This window comes from Caloenas nicobarica, chromosome 1 (assembly GCF_036013445.1).
Source record: "Caloenas nicobarica isolate bCalNic1 chromosome 1, bCalNic1.hap1, whole genome shotgun sequence".
NCBI classification, from domain to species: Eukaryota; Metazoa; Chordata; class Aves; order Columbiformes; family Columbidae; genus Caloenas; species Caloenas nicobarica.
Genome location: NC_088245.1, coordinates 107,382,125 through 107,406,328, shown reverse-complemented (window position 1 = coordinate 107,406,328; position 24,204 = coordinate 107,382,125). Strand labels below are relative to the sequence as shown.

At 44.8% G+C, this 24,204-nt stretch overlaps 1 protein-coding gene across 1 annotated transcript in view; it reads right to left on the bottom strand.

Annotated features, from left to right (window-relative positions):
• The window catches only part of NHS (NHS actin remodeling regulator), a 261,448-nt gene that overhangs the window by 11,634 nt on the left and 225,610 nt on the right, over positions 1-24,204 (bottom strand). Inside the window, exons 2-4 of the mRNA XM_065636211.1 lie at positions 11,635-11,787; positions 9,117-9,250; positions 321-383 (exon numbers count right to left, since the gene is read on the bottom strand). Of these exons, the coding sequence (XP_065492283.1) occupies positions 321-383; positions 9,117-9,250; positions 11,635-11,787 (350 nt within the window). The remainder of the gene's footprint in view (positions 1-320; positions 384-9,116; positions 9,251-11,634; positions 11,788-24,204) is intronic.

The following is a 24,204-nucleotide window of genomic DNA, read 5'->3' as shown; positions in this document are numbered from 1 at the left end:
CAGTTGCAAAAACCATTGTGAGATAATTAAATGCAATCGCTAATGATATAGAATCTGTCCCAGTTCACGCCCTTTAAAGGAGGCGATGGGAGGAGGTGGCCTCGTGGCCACAAGCTCCTGAAACCCATCCGAGGTGAAGAAGGAAAGTGGGGGGAGAAAAAAGTCATTATTGTGTCTTACTGACAAGAGAAAAAACAGAAAAGGCTTTTTTTTTAGCATGGTAAAGTTAGCAAGTGAAAAGCAAGCAAGAAGGGTTGGGATCTGGAAGGGAGAGGAGTGAGACAGAGCTGTTAGTTGAGGATTGCTTGTTTTTCCAGTACCTTTCTACTCCAAGGGGTCATGTGGCAACACTCAATTGGGGAGGGCGAACGGGTGCTGTTAAACTATAAATGTGAAATGTAAAAAAAAAAAAAAAAGAAAATTAAAATTAAACACACACACAAAACGTTTCTGGTAAAAACACATCATTTTTGTCTGGATAAACTGGTATTGGAGGCAAAACAAGCTGAGGTTTCCACCCTGTTTCCTATGGATGGGTTTGTTCCCCAGAACAAACTACTTCTCTACAAAATGCAGCTCAAGCAACTATGCCCACAGAGTAGTTTGGACCACTGTGAAGTCTGTGCTGATTTCGGTTACTTAGATTAGACAAAAACTGCAGTGAAATTGTTTCAACTTCCTTGTACAGACATGCCTAAATTGTCCCAAGAATGCCTTGTATTGATTTGGTAACTCAAACTGTGTACTGCCTAGAGCTGAAGCAGCGCAAGGTACTTATCCAATTACATTATATATTATCTATTTCACAATATAAAGGTCATTTTTTTGCGTGAGGTATTTAAGCAATGGATATAAATAATGGTGGTCCTGAGGGTGATTTTTCAAATACATTGACTGCTAAGGTTTTCTGATGTTATCATTACATCTTTAAGGTTGCAATCATTGTGTCAGGATGACAACAGCCAATTGGCTTTTCGTCACTTTTTCTAACGCTTGAAAGGACAAACAGTGACGCCCATGATGTCCTGGGTCTCATAGCATCCGTGCACCTCCGTAATCCTCATCTGGCAGAAACTCTGGTTTGTTTGTTGCAATGTCCTTTTTTTCAAAAACAAGAACTGTAGGATGACTTCTTTTGAAATAGGGAATAAAACAAAAAAGGAGATAAAGAAAACAGGTCTGTTGATCACACTGGAAAGCTCTAGCATGTGTTTCCCGGTGGGAGTTATTATCTCCCCCTGCAGTAGTTAGCAGACCTGACAAATAATCTTATGAATGTTTTCTTCCCAGTCATTATCAAGACCATTGTGATAGATGAACAACAAACATCAGTTTGAAAGACTTTGCATTATATGGTCTCCTCTCAAAAGAAAAGTTGCAATGAGTCTCAAAAGGCCTAATTTTCCATCTTGTCCTACTCTGTTCCTAGATGTGCAACACTTCCTGCTTTGCTCTAGTCCCATGTGGAGGACTAAAAACAAAGGCAGCCTCCAAATGAGGTGCCCATAAGCCTTACAGGAGAGCAGAGTGGGGACATCAAAAAAGGACTGTTTCCAGTTAACATTTCCAGCAGGTTAAGTTTCTACCCAGGTCAATGCAAAACCAATTCTCCCAAGCGGGGAAAAGTCCTTATCACAGGACAAATTCTTCTGTTCATGCAACAAAGGCCGTGGAGGTACTGAATACATCAACCAGTTCAGCCTACTCTTGGTCCTCCAGATGAGCTTCCAGTCACCTGCTCTGAGCAGACTGACTGCAGCTAATGGGATCAGAGTTTGAACTGAAATTCAGCTTTCCCATGGAAAGTGTCAGAGGATCTCTGGGGGGGGTTGAGACAGGGAGAGGCAAATGCTGCTGAGGTGGCAAGAGTTCAGGATATGAAAATCCTTGCAATGCCCCACAAAAGCATATGATGGTCCTAGTCAGTGCACAAGGAGAAGAGGACAGGAGGGACCTCCTGCCACAAGCTCCAATCACAGCTATATACACAAGCTGCTAGGGCAAACCTCCCAGGAGAAACAGTGGCACCTTGACTTTGGCTTCAGAGAAAGTAGTGTGGGCTACAGCTGACACAAGCAAGGTCTGGCTACCCTTCTGTCTGTCCTCCTGGTGCAGGGCTTTCCTACCTCCTCCATGTGCTACTCTGCCTGATGCCTCCAAAAAACCACCCACTCAGTCACATGTACCTCCAGCCATCATTTGATGTGCTGACGGCTCAGGTCCCTGTTTAAACACAGCAGGACGAACTTCCTTGGTTAAGTTCCTACCATGAAGAGGTAGGACAAAAAGGGAGGTGAGCAGCAAAATTTCAGCTCCTGCTCTCACAGCGGTGCTCCTTGGAAAGCTGGTGCCACTGCTACCTGGCCAAGGGGTCCTGAGGTCACATACTGTCTGTTCCCTTGTGGTGCCTGCTGTTGGGCAGCCAAGGTACGCTGAGATACAGCAGCAGCCTCAACATTTCAACACCTCCACGCTGGAGGAGAGAGAGCTGCCATTCTTCAAATATCCTCATTCACTCAGAAGACCAGAATCTCTCTAAATGTCCTGGGTAATAATTAAGCAAGAAATTATTATATACCCAAGGCTGTTCTGGTCTGAAGGGCAAAACACAGGCAGTTTTCAAAGTGAATTTATTTTGTGTGGGTGTGCTTGGCAAACAGCAACGGTGGTAATCTGTTAAATACAAAGCCAGAATACTTTAAATAGGCATTTTTCTGTAATGGGCTAAGATTGCTTTGAAACCAAACTAGTGCATAAATGCTTGAATAGGGAAGTATTCTGAAGTCACTGACAAATGTGAGCAGCTTTATTTTCTGAGCTAACCCATCAACTTCAGTTGCAGAGGTGCTATTGTGCTCATGAAAATGCTTTGCAGCAAAAATCTTGGTTGCACGTGCATGTGATCTTATTTCTCAGTGCACTGCATCTCTTCAATGTGAAAGTCTTCAGTTTCTGGGCACTACAATCGGATGTCCAAGTCTGAACTAGTCAACAAGGCTTCCCCTACACAGAAAGAGAAAGCGGCTTTGCCACAGAGCAGTTCAGCTCACCTTCCTTCAGCCCCTAATTCGAGGCAAGATGAAGCACCCCTGAACACTCTCCCCACTGATTTTAGGAAAAGCCTCACATTACTTGCAGGTATCTAAGTCAGGACACACTATTCACCCTTTTAGCAAATGAAAATCTTGCACTCCATCAGTGCAGTGACAAAGCAGCAATTTAGCAGTCGACAGCCTTGCCAGCCTGGCAATTTATGGGCCTGCCTCACTTACTGTCCCAGAGCTGGGATCTGGAGAAGGAAATGAATGGGCCAATAAGATGATAAAAATGCCATTTAAGCTCCTCTTCTGTTTTCTATCCCCAGAGCTCTGAGATGCCATTGTTGTTTGGGATCTTCAAGATATAAGGGAAGACTAGTGCAAGAAGCATCATTTGCATTAAATCATGTACCTTACTTATAGCGACAGCATTACAGGAGATACCGGGATTTCAAAGTCAGTGCACAGGGTGTATTGAGCATAGTGCAATGGCAAAAACATAAACCTAAGAATAAACTAATTTTTCTTCGGGCGATTAAAGATGTCTTCAGAATGCTAAAGCCTCATTAAGAGCATTTATCCTCAACATGTTTGTCAAATGTAGGCATGGCTGAGTTGATTCCTTCCCCCTCAACCATGTTTGACCATGTAGGCAAGGAGTTACCTCGCAGGACATCTCGGTGGCTGAGTGACAGCCCCAGCAGCACAGGGCCGGCGCAGGCAGCACCAACACGGCCTTGGCGAGGGCAGGAGGTGGCTAGCAGCACAGCAGTGTTCTCCAGAGGATTATTTTTTATGCCTGCCACCTAAAAGTTGCAGCTAATAAAAAGCATAAGGGATCAATGTTATTTCTGACTTCAGGCTTCTGTGGCACTAGGTGGGGGAAATTTCCTTCCCAGGACGACCTTATGAATAAAGCAGGTGATATTCACCCAAGCAGAGCATTAGCATGAAGCTCCAGCATCTGCAGGCTTCATGTGTAGTCTATTTCCAACAGCAGACAGAACATTTGCAGGATGCTTTCACCCTATGTGAGCACAGAAGTAATATGTACTTATTAACTGTACATCCTGACTTTGTGTTTGAAAGCAAACGTTCACATACTGGAAAGGTAACATGTAGAACAAGGGCGAACTAGTGTTTAATCCCACGTTCATGTGAGTTGAGTACTGACTCCTTCTGTGGCGCTGGGTGAAACCTCCCTGTCTCCTGTTTCTCTGCCTGTAAAACAGAGAGCCTGCTGCGTCTTTAACTCACAAGAAAATGGTATTGATTTTTATGGTGGAAAAATTAAAGGTCTGGTAAAATGAGAAGAAATACTAATAAAAGGTTAGCAGCTTTCCAGTGTTTTTGGAGCACAGCTGACTACTTAATTAGGAATTAACATTCACACCTATACAGCAGCTTTCTTATGCAGTCAACTGATGCTGAAGAGAAAACAACGGGAATATTTCTGACTGTGCTATTTCTGCTGCAAAACACAGCCCTGCTCACCTGCCTGCTCCCAACATTTATATTCCAATATGTTTCATTCTCCTCTAGTTTCTGTTTTATCTGCTTGTGGGTGTTTTCTTCTTTTTTTTTTTTTTGAGCATCACAAATGTGATCAGTTAAAGTACTGACAATCCTTTAATGATTAATGTACTGCTCCAATGTTTTGACAAGGTAAATACAAAGAAAAGACATGTTTTCTGACAGAAGTCACACCACACATGGCATTCCAGCAGACGAAGGTACAAAATAATCATCCCACCATACAGGGTAGTAGGTATCATGTTTATTGCACAAATAGTGCTATACAAGTTCATTCCAATGAATAACGCCAGGTAGGTTTTATTTCTAACAGCTACAGGCAGTATTTTCACACAGAAACTGTATAGCCCAACCTGTGCCCGGCCCTTAACTCAAGTTATTTTTTCTGAGGCTTTGTATGGCTTCAGTACAAAACTATGTGAAAGTTAGTACATTCAGTTGTGTTTCCCTTCGCTGTACAAAGCATGCTAAGGCAGACCACAGGGAATATTTTCAAAATGGCAGGGAGGTGGAATAGAATTACCTGACACATTATTTTCTCTTCACATTTGCTCTAGCTGAGGTCTCAGGGAGAGGCAAAGCCTGACTGGAGAACAACCTCCTGCATCTTGTCCCTTAGATTTCTGCTCTGATTGTAATTACGAACAACCTGACACTGAACTTTGTGTGATTGTGAGTGTGATTTTCCAAATATTATGCGTTCCTTGCTTTCTCTTCCTTGTTTTATTATAACAGCTGTGCCACGAGGGAGTTGAGAAAGTGTGGTCCCATGACATTCTGAACTTGAGCACTGAGATTTTGTAGCCTGGCTGGGTGGACTTGGGAAAACCAGAGAAAGAAAAAAATGCAAAGAAAATGAGAGAGAAGGCTGAAATGCAGTTGGAATGACACAGCATCTTCACACTCAGTGACTGGCCTCAGCAGTGCTACAGGCAGGGTTGTCATGGGAACAAGCGTAAGGAATATTTCCCTCATTTTCCCAAGTTCATACCTTCCTCATACTCAGCTCAGATTTTTTTTTTTTTCCATTGGCAAAAATGCCTGAATGAACAATACTTATAAATGTGTTTGGTTGTATATGTTCTTCTGTGCAGAGAGAGACTAAGTATGCTAGAGTTTTTCAGCTTTAAAAATGAACGACTGGAATGGATAGGAAAGTAAAATCATGTCTACAAAACCAGGAGGGGCACGGAGAAAGGGAATGGGGAATCAGAGCTCACTAGAACTAGAAGAGATGTGATGAAATTATGAGGCATTAGGAAACAAATAAAAGATACATTTTCATACAGATTGTTGAAGTCACTGTCACAGGATGCGGTTGAGGCCAAAGGTGTAAATTTGCTAAAAGAATAGATGAAACAAGTCTCAAAATAAATGCAGAAAGGTTCTTTGGTGGCTATTCTGTGTTTGATCTCTGGCTGAAGAGTTCTGTAACTAATTTCTGTATGAAACTGGAAGGAAAAAATCATGCAACAATAAACAGCATAAACCATGCCCTGTTCTTATACTCTTTCCTGAAGGATCCCCTTCTGGGCTGTGGGCTAAGCGGACCTTTCACCAGATAAATCAGGGCAGTTCCTGCAATAAGAGCAGACTGTAAAGCTAACTCCAAACTTGTCTTGCCTGAGACGCAAAAGATCCTGTGTTATTTCTAGCTCTATACTTCTCCATGACAGAGTGATCTTGTGATGGAACAGTACAAAACATTCCTCTAGACCCGTTTACACTGGCATTAGTCACTTTGGGCTTGAATTCATTTGGCCTTTCTTGGAATTTGTGGGACTTTACCATCTTTCTCCTTGTAAATGTAGTCATGCTTTGAAGTGACTCTTCAAATGTTGTGGCTGATTTTTTCTAGCTTTACTATACAATATGCAAGATATTTGGAAAAGCTCATAACCATGTAATTGGTAGCAATAAAAACAGTAGTCAAAATGTACTAAGATGGAAGCCTTGGCTGGTCAAGACATAGGTGACCTGTTTGGCAGTATCTCTCAGTAGTGATAGTTCTCCCAGTCCTCACAGTGGTAACGGGAACATTTTTTTCAAAATCAAGCCACTTATTTCATGCATTTAACTTAGATATTCAGTTTGGAAAAGTCAGATCCTGTAATTTTTAAAGATTTCCCAAGTTTTTATTGATCACTTTCTGAATTTATAAGAAACGAAGAAGGAGGCATTTATTGTTTAATATTGTGTTCACCAGCACCTTTCCAATGCATCAGAAAAGTGGTATACGGAACACACTACTACACCACAAATAAAAATTCTCGTGGGATTTAACATCTTTAGTTCATTGACAAATAGATGATACAATTGACTGGAATCAGATATCAAACATTACCGACAGCCTGTGAAGCAGATACACGTTTGCAGATGTCAAAGAACTTATGCCAAAAAGGGCAAGCTAGCCAATAACAGCATTCTCAACCTTCTTTTGTAATTATATCATTAAATCTTGATGGTTGGCACAATATCAATTAGCTATTCATTGTTGCAGTGTCTTGTAAAAATCTCTGATTAACCTTCTGCCAGACAGAGCATTCATGTGCAGCTTCATCTTGCCTTGTTCTCTCTTTTTACAGTTGCTCCACGAACAAGGAGTTCTCTAAAAAATGGGTCAAGGCACTTTCAAGTACTCTGGCCTTGGAGTATTTGCAATTACCAAAGCAGAACATTGCCAGGTGCCTTGAAATCGATAGGACGACAAACCTCAAGGAGTTCTTGTTTGTTCATCCTTAGGGGAACACTGAACCTGGTCAGCTTGCAATAAAAGGCCCAATATGGGTGGGCACAAAGCTTAATATTGTTTCTCTTGAAAAGAAAAAGGTGGACATGCTGATAAAGCCAAGACATCTGCCTTCAGCATGACTTCATTTTGCCAGCTAATACAGGACTCAGAGGGTTGCTCACTGTTTATTATTATTTTGTGTTCCACAGATGGAAGTAATGTCTAAAACACACTGGTTGTTTTCCAAACACAGCAAAGATTGAGGCCTTTCCCCACTGAGCATACAATTTCAAAAGGCATGCCTTGTTCCTCACCTGGTACTAAGAGAGCTTTATGTTCAATATACTGTCCAAACTATTGTCTGTAACTGGTCCTGATCCATAACATGGGGTCACATCTCCTTTACCTTTCAATGAGTATACAACAGCATTAGCTTTGATGATGACATATCAAGAAGAAACAGGTAAGCCTGTTTCTCCTTTCTGTATTGGAACTCTTTTCTATGCTGTCCCTTAACATCAAGGTATCTTCTTTCAGTTGAATCATAAGGCCTGAAAATTTAACCAGTTCAAAGCCTGCAGTGATAGTGATGCTTTCCTTGAAATTATCTAGGTAAGCAGCCAAAAAGCCAGAATAGTCAAACTAATCAAAACCTTAACATGCATTTCATGCTCTCAAATGAGAAACAAAACTCTTCCTCTCTTCCTGTAGACTGGCGAGATGATGTTTTGGTCCCTGGACATGTGCTTTACACTGTGACTCCTTTACCATTATAGTGTTTCCATATGATTAATATAATGTATTAGGATGAATGTACTTGGATTTTTAAGCTAAGTAAGTGACTATTTAGTAGTTACACACTTATAATGTGCTTATGTGTGTAGCATCCCTGTAGATGCCACTGTCCCTGTACCTGCGGATGCAGGACAAATCTATGCTTACACTGAGGGCTGACACTAGACATATGCATCACTTAGAAGTCAAATCCAGGTCTGACTTGTGGAGTTTAAAATGGCTTGAGGAATGCAATGACTTTTAACACAGGGTAGAATGTAACTACTATGACACTTTCATGGGTCAAACACCCAGAGCCACAGAGGTACCCAAGTCCTGCTGAAACCAGTGGGCAACCAGTCAGAGTTAAACTTCTGGATCTGGTGCATTTCCTTTAACAACGATGAATACCATATTGTCAACACTAGCTTGATTTCAAACTAGTGCAGGAGTGGCAAGTCAGCACAGACACCCAGGACCACTTCAGCTGGTTTTCTCAGTTGGCTGGCTGCAAAGACATGTGTGAGACATGAACCACCTGAAAAAACTGCACGGAGGTGGACAATGCAGAACAGGACTATTGCCCATTTATATGTGGAAACTGTCATTCCTTGTAGCTGGTGAAGTGCTGCTGGGTCTGTCTGCTCACATGTGAACTTCAAGCCAGCACTCAAAGCCCTTGAGTTTTTGTCTCCTGGCAATGCTAATGCCCGGGCTGAAATTACAGCATTTACTGAAATTACAGCAGGGTCCTGGAAGCGCTACCTAAAGCAGGAGTGGAGAATGTGGAGGAGTGTGTGAATGAGTATGTATGCATGCTGGCCATGTGTGAAAATAAGAGGTTTCTCAATGGAAACATCCACCCTGGGGCTGACTGCTGGAAGCTGCGACCTGAGTTACGCTGCTGACAGTCTTTAAGGTCAGCTTTGTTGTACCTGCAGAAGCTGGGGATGAGGGGGTCACTTGTGAAGCACTGTCATGTTTAAGTCCCACCATGCTAGTAACATGTTAGTGTGTGATAGCTGTAGTGAAAGACTTACTGGTAGGAAGTGCCGGTCCTTTATCGCTTGCCTCTTTTGACTGCAGATTGCAGGGAATGGAGGAAATGGGGGAGCCACCACAGTGATGGGGCCTTGGACTTTTTGCTCTCTCTTATCACCTCGGCTTCGATGTTCTGTTTTGGAGGAGAAAGAAGACATGAGTCTTTCAGAGTGGTAAAAACATATAAACGTCTCTATTAACAACACAACAGAGACATGAACAGGACGTGGACTCCAAAGATGAAGGTCCTTCTCTTCGCCACTGACCATGATCCCTGTTGCAACTGAAGAGGACAAGCACTTACCAGACATCCAAGCTCCTGGAAGAACAACACTCACACAACACACCTCAGTGTGTGCACTAAACTTGAATTGTCCCCAAATCAGATTTATGCCCTTTATCTCAGTGATAAAGGAACTATTTTCTAGGCACTTGGGACCTGAGGCCTGATTCCCGATGAGAACCTGCAGCTCCTGTTGACTGTTCACCTGAGACGCAGTAACTCCTCAGCTCTACCCATATAAAATATACCTCTCTGAGGAGAAAAAAGGAAACACAGCCCCAGGTAGGATTTCCTTCCCTGGCTGCATAGCAGCACCAGGTCCTGAGTTTTGGCTTGACATCATGAAGGTTGTTGCAGCAGCAGCTCTGTGTCTTGGTATGGAGATCATCCTGGAAAAGTCAAGATCTCTCCACCCCAGGCCCAGAGGAGCCTCCCTTCACCAACGGCTCACAATATTCAGTCCTTTTCCACCATCACTCCCAAGTCTCTGAAACCTTCCATGTGAATGAGGGAATGCTCATGGACTTCCCATCCCTAATTTTAGGTGACAGTCAGATAATTACTCTTCTCATGGAGTCCTGCTGGAAGGGGATGATGGATTCACCTGATGCACATAGCTACGGTCCAACCAAAAAAGTTTGTTACTAGCATAGCTGTTTTCTGATCTAACATTTAGTTTTAATTACTCCTGGTTAAATAGATAAAGAGATAATGACATTCTGATAGAAGAAATAGTTGAGACACAATAAACATGTTTAGGGTAAATTTCAGACTATAATTTCAGTCCAATACATGCAGTTATTTGGAAAATAAAATAAAGCAGCACACGACAAGCTGCCTGCTGAACCTGCACAGCTGCTCTTAAACACGGGGGATGGGAGGTTGCCAAAACTGAGATTTGTAGCTGGAAAATGGTGAGGCATTTTCTGACAGCTGCTTCCCTGCACTGCTGTCAGGATTTCTCCTGCCCACAAGATGGCAGGCAGAGATCAGCCTGCTCCTGGGACAACTGCAAAGCAGAGCTGCTGAGAACACAAAAGCCAACTTCTGCTCTACTCCAGCACTACTACTGTGATCGCAATTCGGCTGTATCACTCTTTGCAGTGCTGTGAAGACATACTGCACCCTCCGTGTGTTCTTGAGCTAAGATACGTACAAAGGTTCAAATGCAGTAATTAATTGGAATGCTTTATCCAGCTAACAGATGCTCTGCAGATCTGAGTAATCGATTATTATTATAACCTGATAACAATAATAAACGAGCAAGCTGATGGTGCAAAACAATTCCAACACAGGAGGCTGCTGCTGAACATTTTAAGGGTGACCTGCATGGATTTTCTCCTTCCTTATGGCTCAGAAGAAAGACAGGCTTGTTTGCCTACTTCTACTTGCTTCTGGTAAGAATTTTCTCTTTGTTAGGTTCCCAGTAAAAACTGACCTTCCCCATCTTTTGCCTTCCCTGTAACATGCTGTTGTAGGGCCATTCAGGTGTTTGTGCCTAGTAAATTCCCTTTGTGGCAGGGATCCAGGGGCCCGGTTGTGACCTTGATTGCTCCCGTTTTGCTTTGGTTTTTAGGCTACAGGTCTCTTCTGTTCGTCAGGCAATGCCAGGAGGTGTTCCCTGGTTTGGGGAGGGGACACCTGCCCTACCCTTTACAAGCTGTTTGGGGTATCACCTGGCTTTCAGCTGTCACCCTTGAAGGATGCAGGTCTCCTCCAGTATCATGCTTAGAAACCCCATACAGATGGCTCAGTTTCTGTGGAGACTCTGTAATACCACTGGGCTCCAGTTTCAGCCCTTGGGAAGTTAAATCTTGTCTATCCTGGAGCTGAGGCATTGTTTAACATCTGTTTACTGGAGGGAGACAAGATGGCCTTGCTCAAACGCTCAGAACCTCCATCCTTTTAGGGCTGGTGCATGAATTTGCACACACTTAAAATTCAGACATATCCCCTTTAATAGAAAAACATTTAAACAAAGAATTTAAAATGGAAAATAAAAAGTCCTTTTCAGCTCTACTCAAGTAAGCATAAACAAGCCAAAAGAAGGCACAAACCTCTTCTAATGCTAGAATTGCTTCAGATTTATTTCTTAGCCTGAGTACCTAAGTCCCAGTGGAGACCAGTGCTCACAGCCCTGTGTCTGTGCCTGAGCATCCCACTGCTGCCCAAAAGGGACCATGGAGGGGTGTCACATGCGTGGAGCTGGAGCTGGAGCAAGAAGGAGCACCTACCTCTGCGCAAGGCTCGCAGGTGCTGCTTGGCGTGGTGGTGCAGCTCCTCCACGCAAGGAGGTCTGGTGGAGGGGAGGAAGATGTTTCTTTGCTGATGCCAAGGTGCTCGGTAATAGACACTCAGTTTGCTCTCCGCATCCAGGTTGGAGACAGCTGTAGGATAGAAACAGAATGCAGGGTAAGACTCCTAGCCTCTCTTATATCAACCTAGCTGAAAAGAAAAGGCTCTCACTCAGAAGACCAGTGCCAAGAGCTGGCACTGGCGATGATACAGCACCTCTCCTCCTACCAAATCAGAGCAACTATTATCTTCTCTGTATTTCCATACCACATTATACCATTTAGCCTTTAGACAATGCCCTTTTGCCAGATTGAAAATAGCTAAAGGGGTAATAATTTTATAGGCAGCAAAATGAAAATGCAAAGAAGCTGCACAACCTTCCCACAGTGATGTTTCAAGCAAGAGCAGAGGGACGAATAGGTCTCCCATCTACCTCTTCTCCTGCCAATATGCTCTTTCACTACATCATGTTATGCGCGACTAATTTCTGACACAGGTTGCCAGCCCGTTGCCTTCCAGGGTGTAATGACTGAGATTAACTGCCTGCCCTGCTGACTGACTTTAACTGTCACCTATCAAAAGAGGTTCCCTTAATAGACAGGGACTTCTGAAGGACAGGAACACTTCAATTCCTCCACAGAGAAATCCCAGAAGTCTGCCTCTGAAAGTTAAATGAACCAAGTCCGCTAAAGGTCTGAGAGAATTTCTCAGGGGAGACGTTCCCAACCTCAGCATATGCAGCAGCCAGATTTCCAAGGGCCAAAGCAGGAAAGGAGGGCTATGGGAGGTGCTAGGGCTCGGCCATGGCTGGTGACGTGGAGCAGGCTTGTTACACCTGTGCTCATCAATCTATGTAAAGCAACAAGAGCACAGGGCACGTCCTCAGCTATAGCACTGGGCTTGCTCCTTCTTCTACAGAATCACAGAATGTCCTGAGTTGGAAGGGACCCACAAGGACCATGCAGGCCAACTCCTGTCCCTGCACAGGACAACCCCACAGTTCACACCATGTGTCTGAGGGCTTGTCCAGTCTCTTCTTGAACACTGCCAGGCTTGGGGCCGTGACACCTCCCTGGGGAGCCTGTTCCAGTGTCCACCACCCTCTGGGGGAAGAACCTTTTCCTAATGTCCAACCTAAACCTCCCCTGGCACATCCTCCTGCCCTTCCCTTGGGTTCTGTCATCGGTCGCCAGAGAGGAGAGATCAGCGCCCGCACCTTCTCCTCCCCTTGTGAGGGAGCTGTAGACCGAGATGAGGTGTCTCCTCACTCTCCCCTTCTCCAGGCTGAACAAAGGCATTGATACAGTCTCTCCAGCCATCTCCTCTTCTAATGCCAAGGAGCCGCTGCACCTATTTTGCTTACAGGACAAGGCAGCGCGATGCAGGCAGGGTCCCTCACACACAGGAGGAAGGGTAGTGGAGGTGCCTCCTGGAGTTCCCTTCCCAGCAAGGAGCTAAACAGCCAGTGTGCCTTGGGTTGGTGCCTCTACCGGCCATGTACACCTCTCCTTTGCCCTCATCTCTCTCAAGCAGGGCAGTACACCCTGGCGCTGCTCTCCCTAGCATATCCCCTCTCTGGCAAGAGAGCCAGAGCAGAGGTGGCTTCAATCTCAACACAGTCCTATGCAATGCTGATGGCCAGAGCCCTCTTTCACAGAGAGCATTATCAGGGATTTGTAACTCTGTGTTAGAGACCCAGCCCATGTGCCAACCCCCTTCTCCAGCACCTGCCTTGCTCACTGAGATGATGGGTATTTTGTGTTTGGGCTCGTCCCTTACATTGTTTTTACTGCTCCAAGCAAGCGCAGCTCCTAGCCCTTGTCCAGCAGGGCCATCGCCACTTCCACAAGAAGGGACATGCTGCTGTTACGGGACACCAACCAAGAGGGAGGCTAAGCCAGAGAAAGGGGTTGGTGACAAAACATCTGCAGCAGTATGTTGTCTCCAATCAAGGAGCTTGCACATTTCGGGGCTCCCATCTACTTTCAATGCGTTTGTGCTCTCCAATCTTCAGAAGCAGCTGCCCTTTTTTGAGAGGGAGTCAGTGTGACATGTCAGAGAGCTGCTCGGAGGTTTTGCTCTTTCTGGTTTTGTTGCTTTCTTTGATGCAAAACAACATTCACCTGGGCTGAAGGCATATCAGTGTGCTTTGTATAGAGAAACAAACAGCGAAAGTACTGTAGGAGAAGCAGGAGGAAGCAGACACAAGGGGAGAAACCCAGGAACCATGCTGCCATGTGTGGGATGCTATTCTTTAATAAGAAAAAAATCCAGTTCACAAAACTTTGTGGGTGTCAGGATGAAAGTGGCGGTATAATGTGGTGATAGATCTGCTGAAGTTCAGGTTCTCAGAGCTTCAGCACCACTGAAGGGACCTCGAACTCTGTCCAGTAGGCAGCCTTGCTTTGCTTCTCAGTGGGTTTTTGCAGGTGGGTTTCACTCCATGTTTGTAGTGCTGCTCTATGCAACTGGCCACGGTGTCGGTGCAAGGAACAGCATCAGGGTGAGAAAAAAAATGATTGATAGTGGGGATGTCTGTAGGATGAATGACAGCAACGTCTAGGTGTTCATAATGAGGATTTACTTATTAAATGATAGACACTGTAATAATGTAATGTTGCCAAATCTCAAGCAGAGCTTTTGATAGCCTGTCTGTCACCACTGCAGTAGGTGAATATCTCACCATCATAAGCTGATTTTCATATTTCCTTTACCCCTTGAGGGCAAGGAAGCACTATGTCTATTTTACAGACAAGATGCTGAGACACAAAGTAAAGTGCCTCGATCCTGTTCTGAGCTGCACTGCCTCTTTGGGAAGCTCATCTCAGGACAAAAATTTATAAGTGATAGTAATGATACCCCACCCATTCTTTATGTTGCTGAGGATATGTGATATTCATGATCACAGATTGTACCCTGGAGGCTAATGAAATGGCAGGCACAAGCAGTTCCTTCCTACTCCCAGAAAAAAATGTGTCTAGACTGCAGCTCGAGTAGTTCTCTGTGATGAAGCTCGGTGAGTGGAAAGTTTTACCTACTTGTCAAATGTTCACATGTTTCATTAGACTAGAATAGATTTTGCTGCAAAATTTAACTTGTAGAAAGCTCTTCTCACTTTGGCAGCAGTGTTTTTACAAATAAGAAGAGTGGGAGTTGGGTTACTATGTGTGAGACTTAAAAATGAAACCAAGCTATTACAATTCTACTACACACTTACGGTTGTAGACACACACTGCTCTTCACAGATATTAATAAAATAGCATGACCTCTTAGCCATCCGAGTCTCCCTTAGCTGGCAAACCTGGCAGAGCTGTGCATAGTACTGTACCAGAAGAAAAATAAGGCACAATTACATTGCTATCTTCAAATGATAGGGCACTAAGAAGCTTCCAGTACTCTGTGCCATGGCCTCAGCCAGTGCACATCTGAACCTTCTCACCTTTTCCTGCAGGAGCTCTGAATCACCGTGTCAGAGAATACGCCCCACTAACACCATGAAAGCAGAAATATTGCACAATACACACTGAACTGAACAGTCCTGTAGAATACTTAAAAGCTGGAGTGGATTTTCTAGGCAGTCCAGAATAGAAACTAAAAGAGCTGGCAAAAAAGCTGTGAGGGGATGAATGTTCTCAGCCTGCAGTGGGGGAGAAGCGCAGAGGGAGGCAGAAGCACTGGGTAGGGTAGAGGACAATGCTGGCCCAAGGACAAATAAGTATAAACCCGCCACGAATGCAATTAGGCTGGATGTTTGAAGAACAGCATCCCAACCTCAGGGCAGAAAAGCTCTAGAAAAACCTCCTGGAAAAGGGAAAGAGAGAGAAAGAAGCTCACTGGTAAATGAGTGAGCCTGAACCCTTCCTGAAGGGGATTTCCAGATGTGATTGTCTGTCAAAAGTGGGACCTGCTTCTACTTCATTCCTTGCACATTGTCCTTTCCACCATTGCTGGGAGCTGAAGCCAGAGGATACAACCACAGGAATGGACTGTGAGCTTTCAGGACCACCAAATGTCTGATTTTCTGCACAGGGTTGCATCTCTTACCTCCACTAAAAAGAAAAAAGCCACCCATCCTTGTGGTGAGGTTATTCAAAGACCACTGGGCTGAGATCCAGAAGACCTGTTCAGTCAAAGCTTCGCCATCTACCTCTGCTAAGAGCCTGGGTTAAATATCAACATTCCCCATGCCTCAGTCCTGTGAAATGGGGATCAGGTATCTCTTCCAGTCACCAGTTCCTTTCACTCGGTGTTTTACTCTGCAGGCTGTTTTCACAACGCCGAGCATGCATGTGGCTGTAGCCCCTCAGCATCATCATAACACGCATAATAAATAAAGCAATACAGAAACTGTAAAGCCACAGTCTTTAAATTATTAACAGCTGGACACCAAACTGAATGAGAAAAAGCAGCCTGTACAGATATAGGAAATGCTGCATTTCAGGCATCAGACATGGATTGTTAATATATTTTTAGTGTGCACTTTGATCAATTTAGAATATACAAGTGAATCATATAAACTATCATGTTCATTTCATTCCTGACTTAAAGTAATTGTTCTTTTGGTCTTGTGGGATGACAAAATGACAAGAGACCATTTAAATGGATTCTCCATTACATTCTGTGGATCCATTAACGTTGACTGGTTTCCTGACAGCCAATGTCAAACAGACATACACTAATGGCTGTCCTCATGAGAAGATTTTTGAAGGTTTCCAAACAGCTGTTTTATTGAAAATGATCATATTTATCATTTATAGACCGTTCTTGTCTTCATATCCTTTCATTCATGCTCCCTCCCTATGTTAGCAAAGCAGAAAAAGGATCCTGCCGTAGCAGAGCTGGATGTGGATGCTTGAAGGTTGTGCAGCTTTCGTGCACTCAGGCGTGGTTGTTCTAATAATAACACCACAAAGGCCAAGCAAGATTTCTGCTCTATTTACTTGATAGATCCAGGGGTTTCCCCCCCCAACTCCGTCTGCTTCTCTAGATGCTTACCTCCCCCCACCCCAGCTCCTTCTGTTTCTCAACTTTCTATTATTTCTTTCTGTATTATAGTTGCCATAAGGTATCGGGGCAGGGCGGGGGGGTCAGGAAGGGAAGGGGAAAATAATTTCCTGGTGTCCCATAACAGCACAGGAATCCTGGAGATTCCTGATTCAAAGAGAAAACATGATTTAGCATAAGGTGTGAAGAAGTGTGGAGCCTGGAGGGGATCTGAGTGGCAAGCAAGCAAGGTGCTTGCTAAGGGACAGAGCCCAGAGCTGTCATAACCTGAACTCCTGCACAAGCGTGGCTCAACCGCAGCTGCTGAATCCTGATTAAAGTATTTGGATTCCAAGAGACAAAAAACACAATTAAAAGGGATCAGACTAGCAAATAAGCCTTTTTCAGAGCCCAGTTGCTCTTATGAGAGGCTCTAATGACCCAGGCACTGTGTGGGAGGCAGAGGAGCTGGGGCCTGTGCACCCACCTCTTCTCCCCGCTGTGCTGCAGGGATGCAGGATGCTCTCCAAGGCTGCCGTGGCCACCAGCACCATGCCAGGACCTGCTTGGGAAGCCCTTCTCCACCAGCGTTAAGTTGCTTGAGCTGTCATTTTAGCAAATGCCATTTTTTCTAGCCATTTCAGGTTTCTTGTGAAAGTCAGTGTAATAGGAAAGCTGTATGTTCACACAGCCTTGAATAAACAGGCCTATGCGAGCAGCAGCAGCAGCAGCAGGGTTCAACCTGATCCAACTTCCACACCTACTGCCCAGGTCAGCAGTGAGTTACTGCTAAGTTTGTGTGCAAAACTTCGCAAGAAAATTAATTCTGAGGAAGACCAGATTATCTCAAAGACTAGGCAGTCTGGCAACACATCCAACTTCATCATGCATTTTAGTGCATAAATTTTTCATTGAGGCAAGTGCTGAGTCTGATGTGAATTTTATTTATAGCCCTGAATGTCTCAAATGTATTCTTCCCCCAAGTACTCGTGTCTCTGCTGTAATACCCAGAGGGTTTAAGCCTACAAGGCTGGTAAAAATCTAGTCGCTTCTCCACTATACATGCCCCACATTTTGTGCAATGCATCAGCAAGCTCAGTACTTTCAAAGCAGCTCCCTCTGCAGCTGCTGCTTCACAGAGATGCCATGGAGGGTGCTGGGGCTTACCCAGCAGGGACACCGGAGCTTCTCAGAGGCAGGACAACTGCTCTGTTTTCTACAATTGTGCTTGCTCTGAACCATGCATTCACTCACATATTTTCCCCAGTCTTGACCTATCTGGAAATGGCAAACCCCACCAACTGGAACCACAAATAGCTGTTTGGATCAGCCATCTTCCCATCTTTATTAAGGACTGAAAAATGCCCATGCAAAGGGAGTGTGTTGGCAGGGCTGCTGTTCCTTGCAAATAAGGCTATTGGCTCTTCAGTATTTCAATCACCTAGCTCAGCAACGACAACCTCACCATAACTGTAGTGATGATACCTACAAGCACAGGCATGCACACAACTTCCCTCACACCTCTAGATAAAAAAATTTCAAGGCACTGGAGCCAGAAACTCAGACATACCCTGGTGCCCTTGGGAACCCTGTTCACCGTGGCAGGGGCAGGATGCCATGCTCTTTCCCCAACAGTGGGAAGTGATAATTTCCATCCATGTCAGTGCTGAAGCAACAACTGATAGGGACGGCTTTCTCTTCTGTAGTCCTTTTTCCGGGGGGGACACATCAGATGATGGGAACGGGACAGGTGCTCGGGCTCCTCAGCACCACGGGGGCTGCTGAGGACCCTGTCCTGCGCTTCCGTGTCCTCCTTCTTCCCTGGGCAGCTGTGTGTGGTCCAGTTCCCCCGGGAGATGTGAGAGCTGAGCCAGGTCCTAACTAGGCCTTGACACAGCTTTCTAAGCATGCTTCTCACATAAGACAAGAGATTCTCAACTCTCAGTGAAACAGAAAACTGCATACCCAAACCCCTGTCTCCTTTTCCTTGCCACTCCTGTGCATCTTTGGGATTTTTTCAGCATCTGAATGGGATTCCCCCATCCTTGGTCACATCTTTAGGTTTTGCTTTCCTGGCGGACTCTGACGTCCACGAGGGCACTGCTTAGTGCGGACATTTCCCTTTCGGTCCTCGCAGCGCACACCGTCACAGGGCCGTGGGTGACTCATGCCTCATTTCAGGTGGTCTGCTCCTTGGTAACTTCTCTCTGGGAGCCCACACTGGAAAACCTGGTTTATAATGCCTTTGCACATCATTATATCTTATTCTTGCTATCATCAAGGCAGAAACCAAAACTATTTCTGAGCATTTTTTGCACTGAGCAACTTGAGTCCAGGATGGATATGAGGAGCCAACTCCAGTGCCTTAGGCCTCAAGACATGGTTTGGGTGACCGATCTGGAGCTGAAGCCTGGATCACCACATCTGCCCTGCCACCGGCGATCACACATTCAAATCAAAGCCAACGCGACTGCGTCTGCACGGGCTGCAGCTGCCCCCCGGACAAACAGGAGGGGAGACATGACAAAACAAGTTAAGGCTTTAGCAATAACATGAGCACAACTATTATTCTGTTCTGCGCTCATGGATGGACAATTTAGCAAATTTTTCAAACTCAAGCAAAAAGACAGAAGCCTCACCGGCAGCAGAAACTATTGAGAAAGACCATGATCTTTTATGCCCTTTGTATTGTTTTATTTCTTGCCAATATGATGAAACTCCTCACATTTCAGCCATGGTTTCTTAGTGCATCCCTGTGACGTTTTTCTGCCTCCCATTATGCCACACATACGGAAATAACAGCTATTCAGGAGAAAAATGGACAAGTGGACAAAACTCTATATCTATTCAGTGTTCAGATTAAAAAACTGGAAAGCATATGATTTGGATGCCATTTCAATGTGCAGATCCTTGAATTTTGCATTTACCTGTTGTGCAGTTAACTGGCACAATAACAGACATAATTTAAGAGGGCTGGGAAGTGTGCGGTTCTTATACATGTAAGGAGATCAGGATGTTAAGCAATATGCACTTACGTGAAGAGTACCACACACTAATCTCATTCTTGGCTTTGCTGCTTTCAGTCACTGCTGGTGGCGTTTGAATATATTAATTGCTTTCCCTAACTCGGTCAAATAAGTTACAGCAGCCAGAATGGGACTTGATATTTCAAAGTATTTCAAAGCTGTCACTGCAGGAGAGACAATAACCTCCCAGAAATACAGAGTATTTTATACGTTCAAGCCTTTATTCCTATGAAGTTTCTCTAGCCAGAGATTTCTTTCTCTCCTTTTATTCCTGTTCTCTGGCCTATGTTTTACATGGCCTCCAAGAGCGGCTGGGAGAGAAATGGCTTTATGCTGTCAGCTACAAAATAGTGGCAAATGTAGCCACAGACAGCAGGTTTCTGTTGGAGGGTTTCTTTAGTGGAGTTGCCCTTCTCACCCATGAGAGGTGAATGGCATTTTTATTTTAGGTGCATGTGTCTACATATTATATGCATGTGTCTACATATTATATAATGCATATCCACGAATATGTGCAATTGTGCGTACAGCCCCACCCCATCACACCCAGCTCTGTAGCAAAGAAATCTCCCCCAGTGCACATCTCTTCTAATGCATGGAGACAGAAAGCTCTGGATGGAGTGCAACATACTTATATCTTAACAAACATCTGAAATGTTCAATAATGTATGTGTAGCCACGGTGTTTCCATGGTCCTTGTTCAGTCAGAGATGGCAGGAAGCCCATCAGGGAAAGCAGGTTAGTAAGCAAAAAAGAAAACCACCAATAAGGTCAGACTTTATTCCCAGGGCAGCTGAAGATATAGGACTAGGCAAAAGTTTCCTCAGTTGTGTATGTGTATGCATGAAATTAAACATTTAATCCAATTCTACATCTTCAGAGACCACAATCCACCTGGGAAGTCATTCATGCCCCACCTAAGTGAGTGGAAGTGATACAAAAGGCAGCATTGGTGTTGCCTGCAGGGCAATGGGAAAGAAGGCAGACAACACGTGAGTCCTGCCGGCCAAGCTTGAGGTTGCCGTTAGGTCAACTATTCTGCAGGATGAGTCCATATTCATTTCAGTTTGCTGCCATGCTCCATGAGAAAACAAAAAAGCTAGTTAGCCAGTAAAACAGTGAAAGCATAAGCAATGTTGAAGAAAAATGCTGAACTAAACTAATTTAAGGTTACTGGACCTAATGGTAAGGATGGATTGTTATAGCAAGGATGATATGACATCACACACATGCAGATACATACATGTTTGTGTATACTCACTCCAGAGCATGTAACTGAAATCAGTGTCTCAAGAGAGCCCTTTCAATCCCACATGCTTAATTAGTTGAAAGCACTTCTTTCAGTCTGACACACTTTCAGTGCTTGTCAATGCAGATTTCTTCCCATGTTGACCCTTCACATTTCTCCCACTCTCAATACACAGCAAGATAAAGTCTCTTATCTCTGGCATTGTAGTGTGTGGCCTCTATAAAACACTTTGTTAGCATGCTTTTAGACATCCTTTGCAATTCTCCCTCACTGCTCTGCTATTTTTCCCCTGTACTGACTCAGCCCAAATTACTACTAAGCTTGCTGGAGTTGCTCCAACAGGTCACCATAATGCTCTCCTTTTTATCATAGAGAAGTGTGTGGTTCACTGTGATGTTACTCTCAGATCAGTCACCCTGATTTCACATGCCAGCACTCAGGAACAAAGCTTTACAAAATTAGTTTACTGTTCTGTCTACCTTGGTTAATCCTTACCTTTAGGATCTTGCAAAAAAACCACCCTCACATTCCCCAGCCTATAGACATTTTTGCGATAGGTAAAATAGTGTTTTGGCAGCAGTTTTCATAGAATCATAGAATCATTTCAGTTGGAAGAGACCCTCAGGATCATCGAGTCTAACCATAACGTAACCTAACTCTGGCACTAAACCATGTCCCTAAGAACCTCGTCTAAACGCCTTTTAAACCCTTCCAGGGATGGTGACTCTACCACTTCCCTGGGCAGCCTGTTCCAATGCCTGACACCCCCTTCTGTGAAGAAATTTTTCCTACTATTCAATCTAAACCTCCCTTGGCACAACTTAAGGCCATTTCCTCTTGTCCTACATCATTTGCTACTTGGGAGAAGAGACCAACCCCCTCCATGCTACAACCTCCTTTCAGGCAGTTGCAGACAGCGATCAGGTCTCCCCTCAGCCTCCTTTTCTCCAGGCTGAACAGCCCCAGTTCCCTCAGCCGCTCCTCATCAGACTTGTGCTCCAGGCCCCTCACCAGCTCCGTTGCCCTTCTCTGAACTCTCTCCAGCACCTCAATGTCTTTGCTGTAGTGAGGGGCCAAAACTGAACACAGGATTCAAGGTGGAGCCTCAGCAGTGCTGAGTACAGCGGCACAATCACTTCCCTAGTCCTGCTGGCCACACTATTCCTGATTCAAGCCAGGATGCTGTTGGCCTTTTTGGCCACCTGGGCACACTGCTGGCTCATATTCAGCCGGCTGTCAATCAATGTATCTTGCCTATTCTCCGACTCAGAACATTCATTTCCCCTGCATATTTCTATCTGAACAAGTATACCTAGCCTTTTCAGTCTATGCTGAGGATCCTCTTTTGAAGAAGAGCAGAGGCTTGCACATTGGAGCACCCGTTTCCACATCAGCATCTGCGATACAAACAACATCTCCACGTTTGTGAACGTGCAGCCCAGCTGTAAAACACCAGGGACCTTGAAAAAGCACACTGGAAGATGACACTCAACATGGAATATGCTGCGTTTGGCATGTTGGAAGATAAGATTCAGGTGACTTGGAACGAGTACAAAATCTTCATAAACTACAACCTTCAATTCAAAACTCTAAGAGTTAGTCCCCATCAATCTCTGTGCCTTCTCCATTTGGCCCTCAGAAGTGGAACTTTGCATCAGTTACGCCAGGGTGCTGTGATACAGACGCCTGTCTCTTGGACTGCAGATTGAGGGCACCAACTTATTTTGCGCAGGGCATCAGAATGCCACCAGCGAGTGACAGTGTTTTGTTTACTACTGACCTATCCTTCATTCAAGATGATAACCTGTAAGAAAAAAAGCCCTATAGCCTCACCGCTTCATCTTGTTAGTCCCTGATGTGGCTCCCCAGGGATAATGACAAATTCACTGTGTTGGAAGGGCAATGCACATGCTATAGCAGAAAAAAACTATGAAATGTGAAGAGCGAACCCAAGCCAAAGACACAGGTTACATTTTGTATTTAGTATAAAAGTGTTGGGGGTGATTTTCATGGAATCATAGAATCATTTTGGTTGGAAGAGACCCTCAAGATCATTGAGTCCAACCGTTAACCTAACACTGGCACTAAATTATGTCCCTAAGAACCTCATCTACGCATCTTTTAAACCCCTCCAGTGATGGTGACTCAACCACTTCCCTGGGCAGCCTGTTGCAATGCCTGACAGCCCTTTCCGTGAAGAAATTTTTCCTAATATCCAATCTACACCTCCTCAGGTGCAACTTAAGGCCATTTCCTCTTGTCCTATTGCTTGTTACTTGGGAGAAGAGACCAACCCCCTCCATGCTACAACCTCCTTTCAGGTAGTTGTAGACAGCGATCAGGTCTCCCCTCAGCCTCCTTTTCTCCAGGCTGAACAGCCCCAGTTCCCTCAGCCGCTCCTCATCAGACTTGTGCTCCAGGCCCCTCACCAGCTCCGTTGCCCTTCTCTGGACTCCTTTTCTGTGAGTGACTGTCTGCAGTTTGACCTTCTCGCCTTCAGCAAACCGCATGGGGAAGCCAATATCTGAGGTTGGAAGCTGCTCCCAAGTGAAAAACAAGACTGGAAGAGTTTACGCAGAAAATGAACATGTAGGGCCCCTCTTCTTTTCCACTGGAACCACACGTAGGCTGAGAAATCAAACCCCCAGAAGTCAGGAACAGCAAGCCATGTGTGAAGAGCAGAGGCGGTGGATCATATTTCACACCTCTTCCTCCCCATCAGTCTTTTTCAGCGTGCTTGGCTAGATGCCCTGAACGCTGCTTAACTGCAAGTTGAGGTTAGGAGCAACAGTTTTTTTCCAATTACATTTAGTAAATACTATGCTACTATTGCTACACATGTTCCTTCAAATTACTCACAGACATTTGAGGAAAGGCAGAAAGTCAATCACCTCAGAGGGACAAAAGGCAACTCTTTTTTCTTCCCTTGGGGAAATATTCTTGCTGCTCCTGAAGCTCCACCGGTCCTTTCCTGCAGAAGGACTGAGCAACCTGGCTCTCCCTAAGGTCTCTAATGGCTCTTGAGGCCATGCCTGCCCTGGGAAGCTTCCTCCCCATTTTGGCAAGGCAGCGTACTTCTTGGAGCAGGCAACTAAAATCACATACGTGATTCAACGAGGTTACTCCTGTGCCACCCTGATGGTGGCCCAGGGTCAGCTGGGCACAGGGGTGCAGTTAAAGATACAACTAGTTTACTGTGTAGCTCCTCTGGGTCCTTTCAGTAGAATTCTTCCTCAAACTCAGTGAATACA